The 17,410-nt window shown below is 44.1% G+C and overlaps 1 protein-coding gene across 1 annotated transcript in view; it reads right to left on the bottom strand.

Annotated features, from left to right (window-relative positions):
- LANCL2 (LanC like glutathione S-transferase 2) overlaps positions 1–16,353 on the bottom strand; it is a gene marked incomplete at its 5' end in the record, with an annotated part of 29,395 nt that extends 13,042 nt beyond the window's left edge. The window contains 3 exons of the mRNA XM_082480073.1: positions 1,657–1,864; positions 4,667–4,784; positions 16,150–16,353. Of these exons, the coding sequence (XP_082336199.1) occupies positions 1,657–1,864; positions 4,667–4,784; positions 16,150–16,353 (530 nt within the window). The remainder of the gene's footprint in view (positions 1–1,656; positions 1,865–4,666; positions 4,785–16,149) is intronic.
- Between the last annotated feature and the right edge of the window lie 1,057 nt (positions 16,354–17,410).

The following is a 17,410-nucleotide window of genomic DNA, read 5'->3' as shown; positions in this document are numbered from 1 at the left end:
GAAAAACCCTTAGGCGGGCCATCACAACTCTCATTTGCTCCAAAGAGATTCCCTGCTATTCTTCCACAGGTCCGCATCAGAATTGAGGTGGAGCAGAGATCTGTTTTCTTGCGCATTCCCTCCCTGTCTCTTCCTATCTTTTGTGATTAAGTTAGCAATTAGACGAAACCATGGAGATGATCACATTTTAAATTGGGGGATGGGGCAAGACAATCCGGATTGGATTAAGACTAAATTCAATTCCCAGATGCCCCCAACAGCTATTACTTGGCAGAAATGTTAGCTCTACCACCTTGCTGGAGAAAAACGCTGACTCCAATGGCTTGTTTATGCTGTCACGGCTTAATACCAGGGAAAAGCCACTCACAAAAAAACCCCAACCTATTTTCTGTTAAACTGCCCACTGTTAAGTTTTATTATTCAAATCATACAACTGGACAGCTACAAGGTAAAAAGTTAAAAACACAATCATAGATTACATTTTTACATCTATAATGTACCACTCAGCTGGTGTCATGGATATATTTGTAAACAAAAAAAGGAAGAAAAGGAACAAACAATCAAACTAATCTTGTCAGTCCTTCTCCTAGAAGTGATTTTTCAAGCAGAGGTGAGACTAAAATATCTATTGCTAATCTCATTTTGCTATACTCATGCTTCACGCCTTACAACAACACTGCTCGCCTAGCTGCATCCAAAATGACATGCCCGAGTTTACTGCTGTTTCTAAAAGCAAGAAAAACTAAACCTACCACCCATTTCAAAAACTGAAATATTCATTCAGGAACAGCAGCAGAGATTAATCACACTAGGATTCCAGATTAGAGAGATACCAATTATACTTCCAAATATAAACCAGAATGGAGATGAGCACACAAGGCTAGTCCACAAATTCTGGCACCCTAAGGTATGCTGCTGGACCTCTAGCAGGTGGATTGCTGATGCCGACTGCAAACCCAACAGGGCTCCAGTCCTTCCAGCCCTCTCTGGGACAGCAATGAGCTCCACACCAGCAAAGGGACAGTCAGTTCTCCAAGGAAGCTCTACATCTAAATGCGATTTCTCAACACATTTGTTACATTTAGTTTACTTTGAAAGGGGCTGGAATTTTTTCAGGCTACCCTTCATATGCTCTAACCTAATTAAAGCCCTTGCCTTTGACATCTCAGCAAATACCTCCTCTTTGTTTTATTAAATCTTTGTTATATATCAATTTGATGTACAATGTTTCTGGCTGGATGTTTCCAGATCCCTGCAGTGTACATGTTTTGTAATGAATCTACAATTAAGACCCACTCTTTACAGGAAGCATTACATACTGCACAAGCACTACATATTGCTGGTGACAAGCGTGCGGCTTTTGTTAAATGTCACTTCAATGTGACAAAATCAAAACGTGCATGCACTACAGATATGCCCAGGACATCCTGTTCTTACAGCAATAGAGGACTCAAGATAACCCGCTAAATATGAATCAAGTGTAAGCCAGCTTTAATAAAGATAAAGGCTATTTTGTATTCTCCTACTGAAAATGTCTCAAGGGAGAAAGTGTCTCAATTTTTTAATCCTGTCCTCCAAAGCTCCACTTGCTAATGTTACTGAACCAATGCTCTCTACAAATGAAGGGCATGGCTTTTTCCACCATCAACTACTTACTTGGCAACACATTCTTTAGATTCACTGTCATTTTTCAGCTTGTGATAAACCACTGCACCCACTGCCAGTGGTCCAGCATCACCACAGAGGAAAGTAACTCTTCTGCCATTCAGATTGCGAAGGATTCTCTTCACGTAATCAAGAGATCGCTGCAAGTGGCTCTGGTTTTTTGTGACACGGTAGAGTTGCAAATATAAGAGGGCAATACCTGGAACAACCACATGAAAGATAGTTTCATTTACTTTTCCTTATAAGTATATCATATTCCCCTCTTTAGTGCCTCTGAACCAATAACTTCAAATGTGAAGAAGTATTTGGGCAATTAAAACATGTCAGTCAAGAATCCTAGCTTATGCAATGGGAAGGCATCAGGCCTTCTACTTTGATTACACTTCAATTTGTATTGTGACAAAAAAAAAAAAAAATTTCTCAGACTGAAGCCCAACTGTAGGACTCACAATTTGCAGAGAATGAAGAAAATTCACAACATAGGCACCAATGCTTGGTGATGAAATCAATGAAGACTCAAAAACTTGGACTAACAAGCATGTGTATGACCAAGTACATTGGCTGTAAAATACTCATCTATTATATGCAAGGAGTAACTTATTTTCCATTTGATTCGTAAAAGGATCTTTTGATAAGTTTTTGGATTCAACTTGCCAAGTTCTTTATAACCCTTAAATGTATTTTACAACAAGATTATGAGCTTCTACAAGTTAAGCTGGCTTGTAAAAGCCAGAAAGCAAACAAGTCCTCAAGCTTCACTCCATTAAACTCATTACATAGTTTCCCATTAAAACAAAACAAAAACAAACCTTAAAAATTGCAACAATGTAGACTGAAGACAAACATCTGAGATCCATCTAAGTGGATGCTTATTGGCCAATTGCATGCATACATGTGCAGAAGCAAAACACTTACCACCAGACTGTACTGCACCTCAAACTCAGTTCTGAACAGGGAGAGCACTCTCCTGAGTCACAACTAAAGCCGAGTACACACAAGGCCCACTTAGCTCCACCCAGAGGCTACCTGAGGAGTACAAGAAGAACGGCACCACAAGAGTGCTGGTACATCCTCAGATGTTCTCTGGACTGGCTTTGACAAGGCCTTTCTAGATGAGTCCAAGACCAGACCTGCAGAGCTTGGTTAACCCAGTTCACTGGCATGGGAACTTGTGGGCTATTTACTGGGATTTTTGTAACCCTTTTTTATGTTGCAACAAATGTGTAGGTAATCCAGGCTTGATCAAAGGATCATCAGAAAAGTAGCCATGAGGTCCAGTTCATCCAATCCTTCTTTGTTCAATACCCTTAAGATGGCTCCTCCAAGATGTATGGCACATACAAAGAGCACTTGTATAAGCAAGATGGACTCTAACATAAGTCCTATGATTGTTATGTGCCAACACTATGTGCTCCAAGATTTTAAAGATGTTTCACAAAGTACAAGCCAATGCTCAGGACTGCACTGCCAATAAGATTTGTCTAGACTTGGTACATAACCTGTTTTCAGCCTTGCTTTTACCTTCTGATTTGCACACTAGCAAAATCCTGCAAGGAGCAAGCTTGGGGATAAAGTATTTGCACTAAGTATTTTAAAAGCCAGATCATTTAAATATTTTTTAAACTCTGAATAGAGTCATTTCCACAAGAGCCTTGATAGAAGTTTGGAACTTGGAATAGACGTAGTTGGCGATCCTTCTACAGGATGGAAAAACCCCACTATCATTACACTGCATTACTTGTTCATCTACCTTCTTGTTTCAGATAATGACGGCTGTGTTACTTTTAGCTTATGACTCATTTTCAGCACGCTCTGGTTTATCAGCCGTAACTTCAGTTGTCAGTCACAGTGTCAGAACACAGCTCCCCAGGAGCCCTTTTGTAATGTCAGCGCAAGAAAGCCCAACACTGGAGATCTTCTGCACTCACTTAGCAGCCACTCACTTTCAGACTTTGAAACACATCTACCCTTTAAGTCTGAGTTGTCTAAAATTTCCCCACCCATCCACCCACAGCACCATCTGTACTGAAACACCAAGAAGAAAGCAAAGAAATTTTACCCTTTCAGTGCCAGAATTAAGCATGAGCATGGACAAAGCCTGGAGAGTTTTTCCAAGCTGCTCCCTCTCACGACACAAAGATAAAAGAATAGATCTCCTCAGGGCACATTTCAAACATGCTGTGCTAAAAGCATAAGTATGCCTGAAGCATGAGCTAGACAGAGCAGGAATAGAATATGTCATTGTAATAGCAAAGTGGCACTTAAGAGGCCCAGACGGAAAAGCATTCTGGCAGCTTGAAGAGCAGTGGCTGCATAAGGCTTGACAACTGCAGGCTCTGCTTAAAGGATCAAAAGGGCTCATTCACATTTGGACAGCATCAGTGATGCAATGCTAAACGAATGATGGTGCTAGCAATAACCAGCGCTTGCACATGCCTGTTTATCTTCATGAGCTTCACAGTCTTGCAACCCCACCTCCATACTTCCCCTTCCTCACACGTTCATTTTACCCCTTTTGTACAGACAGAACAAGCACAACCAAACTATCCATATTCCAGAACTTAAGCTCCTGGGCACAGAACACCTCCCCCCTACCTCAATGATTAGAAGATGTTGTTACCATTAGACAACTCCTAACTAACAGCAAAAAAGATGAAAATAACTCATTTTAAGAAAACCTTAAGAACCTTTAAGAAAGCCTTATAGAAACAATAGGTAAGCCAAAAGAAATAGCAGCCTTAGAAAATCCACTCCTTTTGCAAGACAAAGATCTCCATATACAAAAGCCAATTATCCCTCTGTAACTTTGTCTGCTGAAGTTAATGGAAGTCATTCCAGACAGTAATGACAAAGGGTCTAGAGTTAAAAGAAACCAGCTTACACAAATGCCTGTATCAGATTATTTCTGCCACTCCTATGAGAATATCAGAACCTTCTCCTTTTAATAAACCCAATTACATCATTTAACAAACACACTTCATTCAAATTCTAGCTTTCTCACCAGTCCAGCCAGTATACGCAGAGCAATCATGTGGATCTGCTGTCTTCAGCCCTTCCTCCATTTGTTGCAGAAGGTCCTTGATTTTTGCCTGGATCCGTTTTGAAAACTGAGCACTGACCTGAAAACAGGAGACAGGAGAAAGGGAGCAAGTCAAAAAAGGAAAGAATCCAAGAATGCAAACTATCTGCTCCACTTTCTTGTTTGGGGGAAAAAAAAAAAAAAACAAAAACAAAAAAAAACCACAAACCAAAAAAAACAAACCAAACCCAACCAAACAAAAAATAACTAGGGAATAAACACTACATACAGCAATCAGCAGTGTCAGGGTGGTTCATCTTAAGTGTGTTCATGTAATCCATTCTGATTACATATCAGAGCAAGTTACTAGTATCTACATTAGACAAAAATTATCTCAGGATGCTTTAAAGCCACATGAAAAGCAGCTATGGACACTGTGGCAGTACATAATTATATCCTGCCCCTTATCTCAGGCTCTTGATACAGTAAGTAAAGCTTCTCTGAGCTGAGTAATAGGTGAATAGAAGCAAACAGAAGACAACAATCTGCTGCCACTCCATGGGCCAGTACTCCATTCAGGGTCCTGGTACCAAGACCACGTTATGGACAAACACAGCACAGTGAACCTACAAGCCCCGTATTATAGGTGCTTGCTCTCATCACAAGGTCTCTGCACATCCTTTGTGGCACTATGGAGAGAAAATAGCTAACGGAAAATAAATGCTCATATTTGAGACAATCAAGTGATAGTCAAGCCATCATCTTTAACGATGTGCTCAATCACATCATCCATGATGTATTGCCATTTTCTTCTTAAATCCAAGACTTTTTTTTTTTTTGCTGTCCCAGTTTGTGATTGCCACATAGAAGGCAAGTCACATAAATGCCCTTCCTCCTGCTTCGTGCTCTCTCCTCTCTCCAAAACAATATTAGGATTCACATGCTTTATCGTGAGAGGAGGCTGTTAAATGCTAGCTTTCTTATTAAAGAACAACTACCTGAAAGAAAGAAAGAACTAGACACAAAGAGGATGAGTAAAAGTAGCTCGGCAGCTTCAGCTCATGCATGAAGGTAAAGAAACAAATCTTTAATTTTACATGTTACTTGCTATTACTTTTCACCAAGAAAAGTTTACATAGATGCTATATATGAAATATAACAGAGGATACTTTACTCTTGCCAACATTTCTCTCTCATTAAGCATACTGTATGGGAAGATACATTAGTGATTTTTCCCTTAAGCCTATGGAACATGGAAACAGTCAATGAACTAGAATTTACTGCCCTATTAACTTCCATGGGAAAGAGTATTCATGAAGTCCCTTCACAGGACGATTCTACATTTGAGTGGGAGCATCAGGAACAACAATCAAAAATTTTTTTTTTTATTAAACTGCATTACTTATTGATCAGCTTTTCCTATTAACACATTTATTAAAAACTATTTTATATATTTAAAAAGAGCTTAAGGGCTAGGTTTACTTGTAGCACAATTTATCTACTACAGAGCCAGAGAAGAAGAAACAAAAAACCTCTTCCCTTCCTAGGCTATAAGAAAAGCTCAATCATTACCAGATAATTGCATCATTCTGACAAAAGTGATGTACACAAACCTTGTGTCACCCAAAAATATTCCCTGAATATGTTTTCCATCATCTACAGAAAGCCCCAGACTTACATCACTTGCCACGCATATCTTAGTTATCCAGGAACACACAGATGAGAAACTCTCTAGAAACAGTGGTGATGGTTGTAAACTGAAAGAGGGTAAACTTAGATGAGCTATTAGAAAGAAATTCTTTACCCTGAGGGTGGTGAGACACTGGAACAGGTTGCCCAGAGAACCTGTGGATGCCCCACCCCTGGAGCTGTTCAAGGCCAGGTTGGATGGGGCTTTGAGAAACCTGACCTAGTGGAAGGTGTCCCTGCCCATGGCAGTGGGGTTGGAACTAGATAATCTTTAAGGTCCCTTCCAACCCAAACCATTCTATGATTCTATGAACATGGAAGCCAACAGAGCTTCCCCACCTCCCAAACCAAGAGCCACAACACAGTGGTCATCAGAAAAATGGCATTATGCAATTTGGCTACCTGTCAGCTTACACTAATGCAAAGCTACTGTTTTCTGAACAGTGCTTGATCTCCTTCCACCTCTTGCTTCCCAAATGACAGCTGCAACAAATCAGATTGTTGAAGGCTTAGTTTGATGTTAAACACATCTACATTTATTATTTTTTTTTACTGGAGAAGGAGGAATTATCTCATTAGAAAGATAAGTTTGATTACAAGACACACCAAAAGGGAAGGGTTTAGATAAATGATGGGTCCCGGATGCCACTGTGCAACTGATTACTCAAAATACACCACACTTTGTACTCTTGTTCAGAGCAGAACTTCAAATAAATATCAGTGAATTCAAACATCCATTCAGGAGATGCAGAAATCAGAAAGATAATAGGAATTCCACAAGTCCTCCGACACACCGTAAGTCTCCAGGGTGAACAGTTCAAATCTACTTTATGATGGTAGGATAGGGAGGGAGAAGGAAATTGTGGCATTGTATCTCATGTCATACATATACCACTCTAGGAAGAAGCCAGAGCCCCCTTAACCTTCTCCAGTAACTCTAGAAATAGCAACTAGACACAGTAAGTAACTGATGTCTATTACTCTTCGACCTTAATATGGCTTTAAGCACCTTTTCGTTAGAAAATTACACCATGCACACACAACATCCCCCCAGCTCCTTTTGACTAGTTCAGTGAAGTCTTAACACAAAGCAAAACCTTTCCCAAGGGCAAGGCTTCTCTCCTTCAAAAGACAACAATGCCAAAGCTAAGGCATATGGTGAAACAGCATGAGGATACCCACGCGGATGCATCCAGGCATAGCACTCAGCTTATCTGACAAGAGTGAACTAAGGTTTCAGACTCCTGGTTTATTTAGCTACTGTACATTGCAAGCAGGTGGGTTATCTTTTTGTTCTGACAATACATCTGCTGCTACCAAATCAGGATATTTTTTATCAAACACCAGATCAAATCACTTAGAGGCAGGAGGGGAGTACTAGGACATCAGGACACCTGGGTTCTGCTTTGAAACCTCAGTCCCATACAAATAATTTAGCTCAGGTTGGCATACCCCTTTCTCTAAAATGGGAGTTGTGACTTACCTATCTTGTTCAGTGCTTGGAAAAGCACAGATTAAAAGATTTTTTTAATTATTATTATAAGTATTTATCATCCCAAACAAAACTACTCCCAAGCCAGTGTGAATAGGTTATGAGTGGCAACAAAATTTTCCTTTCCTAATCCTGCACTACTGCTGCTTTTTTTTTTTTTGGTTACTCTGCAGGTTTCACAACTGAGTACCGCCACTGTTCATTTGATAAGATTCCACTATAAGCTTATAACAGATGCTTACATGCACTAGAATAAATTAATTACATAAAGAAATGAATGCTGAAAGGTGGCTTTAGAAGGTTTATAAATCTCCTTCAAGGAATCTTATGGCAGCATTACAGCTGAGCATAAAGCACGCTAATGCGTGTTGAGCACAGATTAATTTTCATGAGAAGCATATCCATTTAGTGAGGATGATTTCAGCTGGCATTCAGCCTTTTCTGCAGGTGACTCTTGTTATTCCTGTAGGGACAAACAAAAACCAGGAAGCCTGACCTCTGATAGCCAGTATCACATTTACTCTTGGTTCACAACAGACTGGGTGGTAACAGGAGCTGAGGAGTATCTTTAACTAGAAAAGGCTTTCTCTGGGAATTCAATGGCTGCATTACTCCTGTGCTGCTGCAGGAAGAACAAACACTGCTCAAATTTTACATCAGCAAAACACAAAAAATGAGAGCTCATTCCCCATTATACCCAACAGAACCCTGTACCATATTGATTATGGTACCAACAGAGGCTCATTATCAGCATGAAACAAAAGTAGTGCAGAAAAATACAAATATGTTGGTTTTGCAAATTAACTGTTTGGTGATTTATTTGAACCATATCACCTTTTCCATTGCAATGAGGCAGTATGCAAAGCTACATCCCAATCGAAAGCCTTTTAAAGCCAGCAAAAACATAAGGAATGTAAGTGTATGTGCAACATCACTCACCTTTGCCTCTAATGACATGGTGTCCAAATTATGCTGTCCTTGTCAGCAATACCAGTTTCCCCTACTCACTTTCTTTCATTTGTAGGGTTCCTAAAAAGAACTTAGATCACCTTCTTTTGTAAACCCAGCATTAAAACTACATGTTACAAAAAATACACCATGATGCAAATAAAAATTTCCTAAAAGAAATGCACCATTCACTCGCAGTTGATATTACAATAATACACCAATTCTTTCTGACCTACTTCTCCATTACAGCTATATCCAGCTTTACAGACATGGCTTGAAAACAAATCAGCACCACGAGCAGAAGAGGCAACAGGCAATAAGCAGCTGCTACATGTGTTTTATATCATGATTTCTGGTAGGTAAGGGAAGCCTGTAATGTAAAGTCTTGCATGCATATTTGGACCAGATATCACAGTGCTTACCTAAGTCTGACAATGCAACCGTGAGACCTCATGGCACTCCTTTTGTGGTTAGAAGTAATACTCTGGTTTGACAGACACAGGGTGAGTTATCTCATTTGCCTTTGTCAAAGACATTTAGATACAAGCGTGTTTTTCAAAAACACCTCTCAGCATTTATTTGCATCATGATGTACCTATGCCAAATAACTTGTGTAGACTCATGGCAGGACAAGGGACACCTGGTCTCAGCTTCTTCACAAGTTGCCAACGTATCAGTCTTCCCTGCCGCCACCAGCTCCCAAAACAACAATCTTGCTATTAATCCTATTTTGCTATTAACCCTGTTTTACTTCAGCTTTTGGGGGACTGATGCTACATGCAAAACTATACTGAAGGAGGAAGAAATTGTTTCTGCAGAAGCAGCGAGGTGATGGCCTATACACACGGTGCTACCCATTGAACAAGCAAAATACACTTTTATTTCATCTAATCTCAGTTCGAATCAGTTTAAGATGAGATATTTCAGAGAAAAGTGACTTAGCTGTTGGTGATGTGTAGAACAGGAGATATAACATGGTGCTGGGTTTTCTGTCAGCCAAAGGGCATTTCACAGAGAAGAAAATACAGCTCAAGTTGTCACTGCAGCAAGGACTCATTCAAAACCCAAACTTGCACAGAAGACTGCAGGGGAAACATGACAGACACTGGTAAGGGAGAATGGGATGGAGGACGACTCACAGCTCTACTGAGATGAGAAATCCTGGCTGTACTGAAATCATTGGGAACTTTGCCACTGACTGTAAGGGAGCCAGGTTTCACACCCACGCACTGGAGGCATGGGTTTATTGAAGCAAGATGAGGTCTCACGCTTACCCCCTCAGAGCTCCTGCAAGAGCAGAGCAGAAGGAATGGCAGTAGGATCCCACATGCACATTCTAGCAAGGTCAGCTGGGAAGTGACCTGCCTTTTTGTACAAAAAAACCCAAGTCATACTTTGTTTTTACCTAAATCAAAAGACTGTTACAGCTCCAAGAGCAGAGTTGTTTGGGGTTTTTTTTCCCTTCTCTGAAATACCAGATACTGAGAAACCTTATCACCCAGCCTCTGAAACAGTTTCATACAGTTCTCTGCTACTACTCAGTTAGGTCCTTCCAGAAACAAATGCCAGTTCTGCAAACCACATGCTTAATAAATGATTTGAAACACTGCTGCCTGTAGAACACATTGCTCTGTTTTTCAGTGATTTGGTACCTAGTACAATACATGTGACAGTGGGGGAAACATAAAGGGGGGGGCGGGAGAAAAGAAAAAAGGGAGAAGGGAGGGAAAGAAGGAGAGAGAAATCAATAGCTTTAGACACACTACTACACTGCTACAAATTCCAACTTAGGACAGGCTTTAAATGCAGACATCGCCCTACCTCAGAGGAGACGAGGGCATGAAAAACAGCATTAAAAGGCAATCCACTCAAGTTTCAGAAATAATTGTTTAAAGCATGTAAGAAATAATGAGACTGTGCCTCTAATGCATTTGTGTGTAAAAGGAGCTATTTGTCTCATTGGTGATTAGATTACAAAAAAACAAAGCCTAAAGATTTAGATCATCATAGACAGTCATCAAAAAACTTCAAATTATTGATAACAAAATTAAACATGATTAACAGACACCGAAGAACATTATACTAAATTCTGGGAAATGGGAGGCTGATAAAGCAAAAGAGCAATACTGAAAATCACTGGTCCTCCAGGTAGCCTAACACCAGCATGCTACTTCTTGAAAACTAAGAAAATCAAAGTCTGTTGTGAGTAGTATTTAAATTCACTCACTACGCAGAGGTCTCCGCCCTAGCTGGGACATTTTAAGGTGGTCCAGAAGTCGTAAAAAAAAGCTAAAACCTCTACCAACACTGTCTAAACCATTTTGATGCACAGACAGCAAGTATATTCCACATATTGAACTTGACAATGTTATCAGTGTTGTGAAGCAAAACAAACTTTCCTTCAACAGGAACATGATTTGCAGTACACAGAATCCTCTCTCTATTAAAATAGAACACATCTGAACTGGGGTGCCACAAAATGGCCAAAAAAGTGGCAATCTCAAGAAATGTAGCTATCTCATTCCACAGTTCCAGCAAAAAAAAAAAAAGTGGCAAGATCTATTTACAAGCTCTAGAGGTTCAATTTTGTCTTCAGTGCAACGAGTGGTATGATTCCCGTTAGTGTAAGTGGCTGTATATCAGTCCCAGAACAGAGAAAGCTTGCTGCTCTCAGGGAGACAACTAAAATGCCCAGTGAGACAATCCAATAAATATAAAAAAATACCTCAGGGAGGGGAAGGAAAAATGAGGCAATGACAAAGAACTTTACGTTTTTGGGTTTTTTTAGCATATTTTAAAAGAGGATGAAGACTGAACAGCAACAAAGGAATTATCAGAACTAACAGGAGATTGAGAAAGCACCAAGGAAACTAAACATTGCTACATCACCCAAAAGTAAATATTCTGTATCCCCATCACAAGATAAACTTTGCCAATAAGCATCATTAGCTAATTTAAAACAGGTTCTCTGCAAAGATTCCCCCACAAAGCCTAATTAAGTACATTGTATACATTTGTCAGAACACACAACCTTTTACTAATATTCTTTAAACATTATGGCAAGTCAGAAAAAACTTATCAAGAAAAGAACTGGCCTAAAAAAAAGTTAACGTTTAGGCATCCTAGTGACCTATCATAAAGTCTGAATCCAATTTCAGTGCTGGGGTTCAGATGTGATAACATCTTGATGCCAAGGGTGCTTTTCTTGCGAACACACAAAATCCACATCAGGTTGCCTAGGCACAGAATTGCTTCCACCTTCCCCTGGATGAACAGGTAACATCAGTCTGCCTTCGGTTTCCAAGTCACTGGCCTGCAGATGGTGTGAAGGTGGCTCCTAAATCACATCTCTGACTATGCTATGGATATATGCATCTCTGACTATGCTGTGGTGGCTCCAAGGATGGTGGGCAATGTGAGGCTGATATTGGTGGGTCACCCACAGAGACAGGTCCTTGAAAAAAAAAAAGAAAAAAAGAAAACAAACAAACAAACAAACAAAAAAATCGCCACACCTTACCAGCAAGCTCTCCTCACCATTTTTCCCCAGGAATCCATTACATCTTCATAGCTCTCTACCACACAAAGGTTTTGATAAACAGTTTCTGAGCCAGGACAACTGGCTGCCTCTGCTTTACGCAAACCTGTGCAGACTTCCTCATTCTCGGTCCCCCACGCACAACTAATGGGCAACACAATGCCAGCAAGTCTTGACATTGATTGCAGCTATAGGTTGCCTCTCCTCCAGTTCAGGTGGGAGAGCAAAGTACAACACTGCTCAGATGAGCTACCTTTGGTTCCCAACCTGCACAGAACCATAGCCTGATATTGCCACATTTAAGAATAGGTGAGTTTATAACCAGAGTTGCCTAAAATGCAGGGGGAACTATCAGAAGAACATCTGCTTTTCAAGTATTAATACTTTCCCCAGTAAACAATTACAGTGAATTAAAAATTAAGTGAAACTTAACAGACAAACTGATTTTCCCATGAACTAGGCAATATGCTTTGTTCTGAGTCTATAGCTGTCTATTAATTTCTCCGCCTCCCTGACCATTTACATCTCCATTTTGAAAACTTCTGGACCACTTTGAGGTAATGTCTTTAGGTACTTTTTCAGGCTAATGTATCACTATGGGATCTACATCAAAAGGAAATGGGCTACAGGATATATATTGAATTGAAAGATTCATCATTTTTTAAACAAAGACTTACATTTAAAATTATGTTTCTTATTAATCTAGAATTAATGCTGTCTCGTAAATTACTACCTTCAGCTTTCTCAGACAAGTTACAGAGGCAATTCAAGTACACGATCTAATTAAGAAAAAGAGGACCTCGACTACATGAGCTGAGCCCACCTAGATAATGACAGTGTTTACTGTGACTATTTTTAAGGCGGCAAATCAGCAGCCCCAAACTTAGTTTTCTTTTCTCCTGCTCAAATACCTTCTAGCTTCTTGAACTGCACCTTAGGCATATAAACACACACTTCCATATGCAGCACTTTGTCCCAATTGTCTCATATTTCAGAAGACGACTTGAAAAGCCTCTTGTCCTTTTATCAACCGGATGAATTTTAGATGGCAATCGCGGCAGCTTATGAAATCAAATGGAGGGATTAATAATGCATTGCCTTCCATGACAACGGCAGAGCCCCGCACACCTCTAGCTGTCATTACGTGAGTCACTCAGTGCTCACCACTCCACACAGCAGCAGATGGGAGGAAAGAAATTATACAGTGCACCGAGGGCTTCTGAAAGCTGCTCTCATTTTTCGGAAACTTGTGCTATTGTGTACAGCAGTTTACAGAACAGACACCCTAACCTGCATGAAGTCCTTTCGTCTTCACTGGGGCTTTAGGCAGGCAAAGAGGTTTCTCTGATGGGACTGGAGCCTGTTAAATACAAAAAAAAAAAAAAAACCACAAACCAAAACCAACAAACAACAGCACCCCAAAACACTCATCAGGAAGTCTCATAAAAGTCAGGATAGTACTAGGATTGACAATACACAAATGCTGCAAAGAATATAAATACATATAAATATACTTATAGCTATGTTCTAGCCCAGAAATACATAGGACGATTCGATTCCTCAGATTTTGCAGATGCAGAAACAAACAAAAACAAATTACACTAGCATTTGCCTTCTCCTATGAAATGCACAGAGTTGAAAAAAATTCAGACTGCTGAAAGTTGCTGTAGTTACATCACTTTAATGTGGTACAGAAGATTTTTTTCCAGAGATGGTTCGTACTTTTGAACATAACAAAGCCACACCACCATCTTTTATCAAATACACAGCTACACAGGTGCTAAAGATATTTTCTGAACAAAACTGCACAAATAACTGCCATAAGGTAACAAGGAATGTCATCCACCATTGATGCTGGGAAAAAACATTTGCACCCACTGTAAAATAGCATACTCATCTACAGCAGAGCAGAACAGACATTCCCAATGTGAATATAGGGCTAGAAGTTCTAGATTAACTAATTTTACCTCTGCCACAGAAGAATGTCTGAATTTGGATTTATTCAAGAATTAAATCTGAAGTAAATTGAAGTTGAACTATTCTGCAATACAGCTAGTATTCTCTTAAAAAAATAATTAAGGATGTTCACTTTCCTCCAATATCAATTCTCACTTTGGAAAGCTGTAGTCAACCTAGATCAGCAGCAAATGAAGGCTTATTTTCCCTTTAAAAAAATGGACATTAAGTGTGGGATCTAAAGCAGGCACATAAGAAGTATGACTGGCTTACAGAAGGCCTTAGAAAAATGCTCTTAGTATGTTTTTTTACCAATTTAACAGCAATATACAGCTATAGTTGTTCTGCCATCTCCTCTCTGCCTTCATACTTCAACTCCTCATACTGGAGATGTTTTTTATATACTGAGCAAGACACAAAATAAAGAAATCACAGTTCTCTGTCACACAAAAAAAATAGCTTTACCAACACTGAGTACACTACCAGGGATTTTTGTAAAAACAAAGCAGATTTCACTTCCAAACCTACCCTTGCTTTTTAACACTTTCCAAGTTCTTTTGACAGCTGCCATTAGCTGTAGCAGCAAGACACCAGTCCACCAAAGTACTCTCTTTTGTGCGCTCTGCTTAGCCACACACGACTTCATAAACCTCAGTTGCAACAACGAGTGAAACCTTTCACTGCCTCAGACTGATTGTGAGCTGATGCTGCCCTGCTCATTGTTATGATGCTCAGGGGGAATGCTGCTCTCACTGCTGAGCATCACCATCCTTGTCCCACCCTATCAGTAAATCAAGGTAATTCCTTACTGCCACAAGCAGGAAAATACAGAGCTGGGATTAAAGGCGCTCCTTTATTCACAGTCGAGTGAGCTAGGAAAGTTAGCTTCCCACCCAGTGCATTCGTGCTTCTAGCAATGTCACCATGCAGTGTTTTTCATCCCAAACATGACGAAGCAGCACAGTATTGAAAGCTGAGGCTGCTCAGGGGCTTAAATGACAGAAGGTCCGTATTCTGGTATCCCTTCTGCAGCTTAAGCCAGCTTGCGTGGTAACAGGCCAGAGCAGGTTCTGTGCTTAAAGCCGAAAACGCACGCAACTGCCCAACCAGCAGCGTGTGGTGTCGAGGAGATAAGCGGAGAGGAAGGACCGCGAACCCGCTGTGACCAGCGCCACCAGACCGACCTTCTGCTGGCCCGAACCCACTGCCAGGTGCCTATCATGACGCACCTGACTCTATAAACGTGTGTATGTCAGTAAACTGGAGAACAGCCCAGCATCACCTAAAGCCCGACTGTTGCTGCCACCTGAGGAGAAACTCGTCTTTTCCAGATGCGCGCTCACCTTCCTCCCTTCCCTGCGCGCTTTCTGCGGTGAGACTCGGGCAACTTGTAAGGGGTGGGACAGAACCGCCGTGGCAGCCGCAGCACAGGCGGCGCTACCCCCAGGCCCCGCAGCCTGCTCCCTCGCGTTCCGAGGGAAAACAAACACACCTCACGGCCGTCACCTCCACCGACTCCACGCCGTGGGGCCCGGCTGAGCTCCCGCGCCTTCCCCTCAGCTCAGCCAGCCCGCCCGCAACTCCCCTCAGAGCCGCTGCCTCTGCCACGCCGCCCGCGGGGGACGGGCCCGGCGGCTCGCCCCAAGCCCGGCCGGCGGGCAGGGGCAGCAGGGCGCTCCGCAGCGGCGCGGACAGGCCGCGGGCCGCCCCACCACGCCACGGACCCCGCCGGAGTCCACCCTGGGGCGGCGCTCACGGCCTCCCGCGCCGCGAGAGCGGCCCGTGAGGGAGGCAAGGCCCGGGGTGCCAGGACGCGGCGCCCGCCCGCCGCCCGGGACTCACCTTCCCATCGGCGCCGAAGGGGAGGGACTCCTCCTCCGCCGGGAGCGGCGCTCTGTCCCGCAGGGTGTCCGCCGCGCTGGGGGCGGCCGCGGCTCCGGCTCCGTGGGGCTGGTAGTCGGGGTAAGGGTTGGCGAAAGCCCGCTCCTCCATCTCCGCCTCGCCGCCCAGCTGGAGCTTCAGCCTCTTGGACATGCTCTCTCCCATCTCAGCCGGCCCCCGGCCCGCCTCCCCGCACGGCAAGCCGGCGGGGACACACTCCGCCCCGCAGAGCGGCGGATTTGCAGCAACGCGAGCGCCGCGACCGCCAAGCGGCACCCCTGCTACAGCCGCCGCCCGGCGGGCGCGGAGGCGGGAGACCCGCGGCCGCCCCGCGGCGCCGGGGCTGGGTGAGGGAGGGCGACGAGGCGCAGCCCGCCGGCCCCGCGCTGAGGGGGCTGCGGTGGCAGTGCCCGCGGCCGCTGGCCCATCTGGGCCGCCTCAGGGCAGAGGCACCGCCGGCCCCGGCCCCGAGCCGCCGAAGCCCAACTTGGGAAGGCGGAAAGGGGAGCTTGCGACGCCGCCGCTCTGCCTTGGCGTCCCCGTCAGCCGGGAAGGGGGAGCGGCGAGCGCGGCGGCGGCATCACACCCGCAGGGGCAGAGCGCGGCCGGAGCCGCGGCCGGACCCCCCCGCGGGGAGAGGCAGCCCGCCCGCCCGCGCAGGCTGGGTGGCACCGCTGCAAAGCCCGCCCGAGCTCCTCATCGTCCCCCGCCGGGGCCTCACTCTCTCGGGCTGCTGCTGCTGCTGCCGCCGGCCGTACGCCGGGCGGCGGAGCGGGGCTCCCGCCGGCTCCTCCCGGCCGTCCCCCCGCGGCGGGGACAAGCCGTCGGCCGGCGCATCTCAGAGGAGCGGCAGCAGCAGCAGGAGGGGGAAGGACAGCCCCAGGAGCAGGCAGTACGCCACCAGCTCCTTCCCCCGGCTCATCCGCAGCCGCCGCCGGGCCGCGCTCATCCGCCGGCACCCCCCGGGCCCTGCGTGCCGACCCTCGGCCAGCCCCGCCGGCAGCGAAGGAAGGAGGGAGGGAGGCGGCGGCCGCGGCCCCAACGCCCGCCCTGAGGGGAGGGAGGCGGCCCTCGGCTGCCGCCCGGCGGGGAAAAGGGGAGGAAGGCGGCGACGGCCGCCCCTTAGCCAGCGAGGGGAGGCAGCACCCCGAGGAGAAAGGGGGAACGGGGGGGCTGAGGGCGGCCTCCTCCCCTCGTCCCGCCCTCGGGGTTGTCACGTCGG

Source organism: Vanellus vanellus (assembly GCF_965231255.1).
Source record: "Vanellus vanellus genome assembly, chromosome: 2".
Lineage (NCBI taxonomy): Eukaryota > Metazoa > Chordata > Aves > Charadriiformes > Charadriidae > Vanellus > Vanellus vanellus.
The sequence above is the reverse complement of the archived record's forward strand: the minus strand, read 5'-3'. Positions and strand labels throughout refer to the sequence as shown.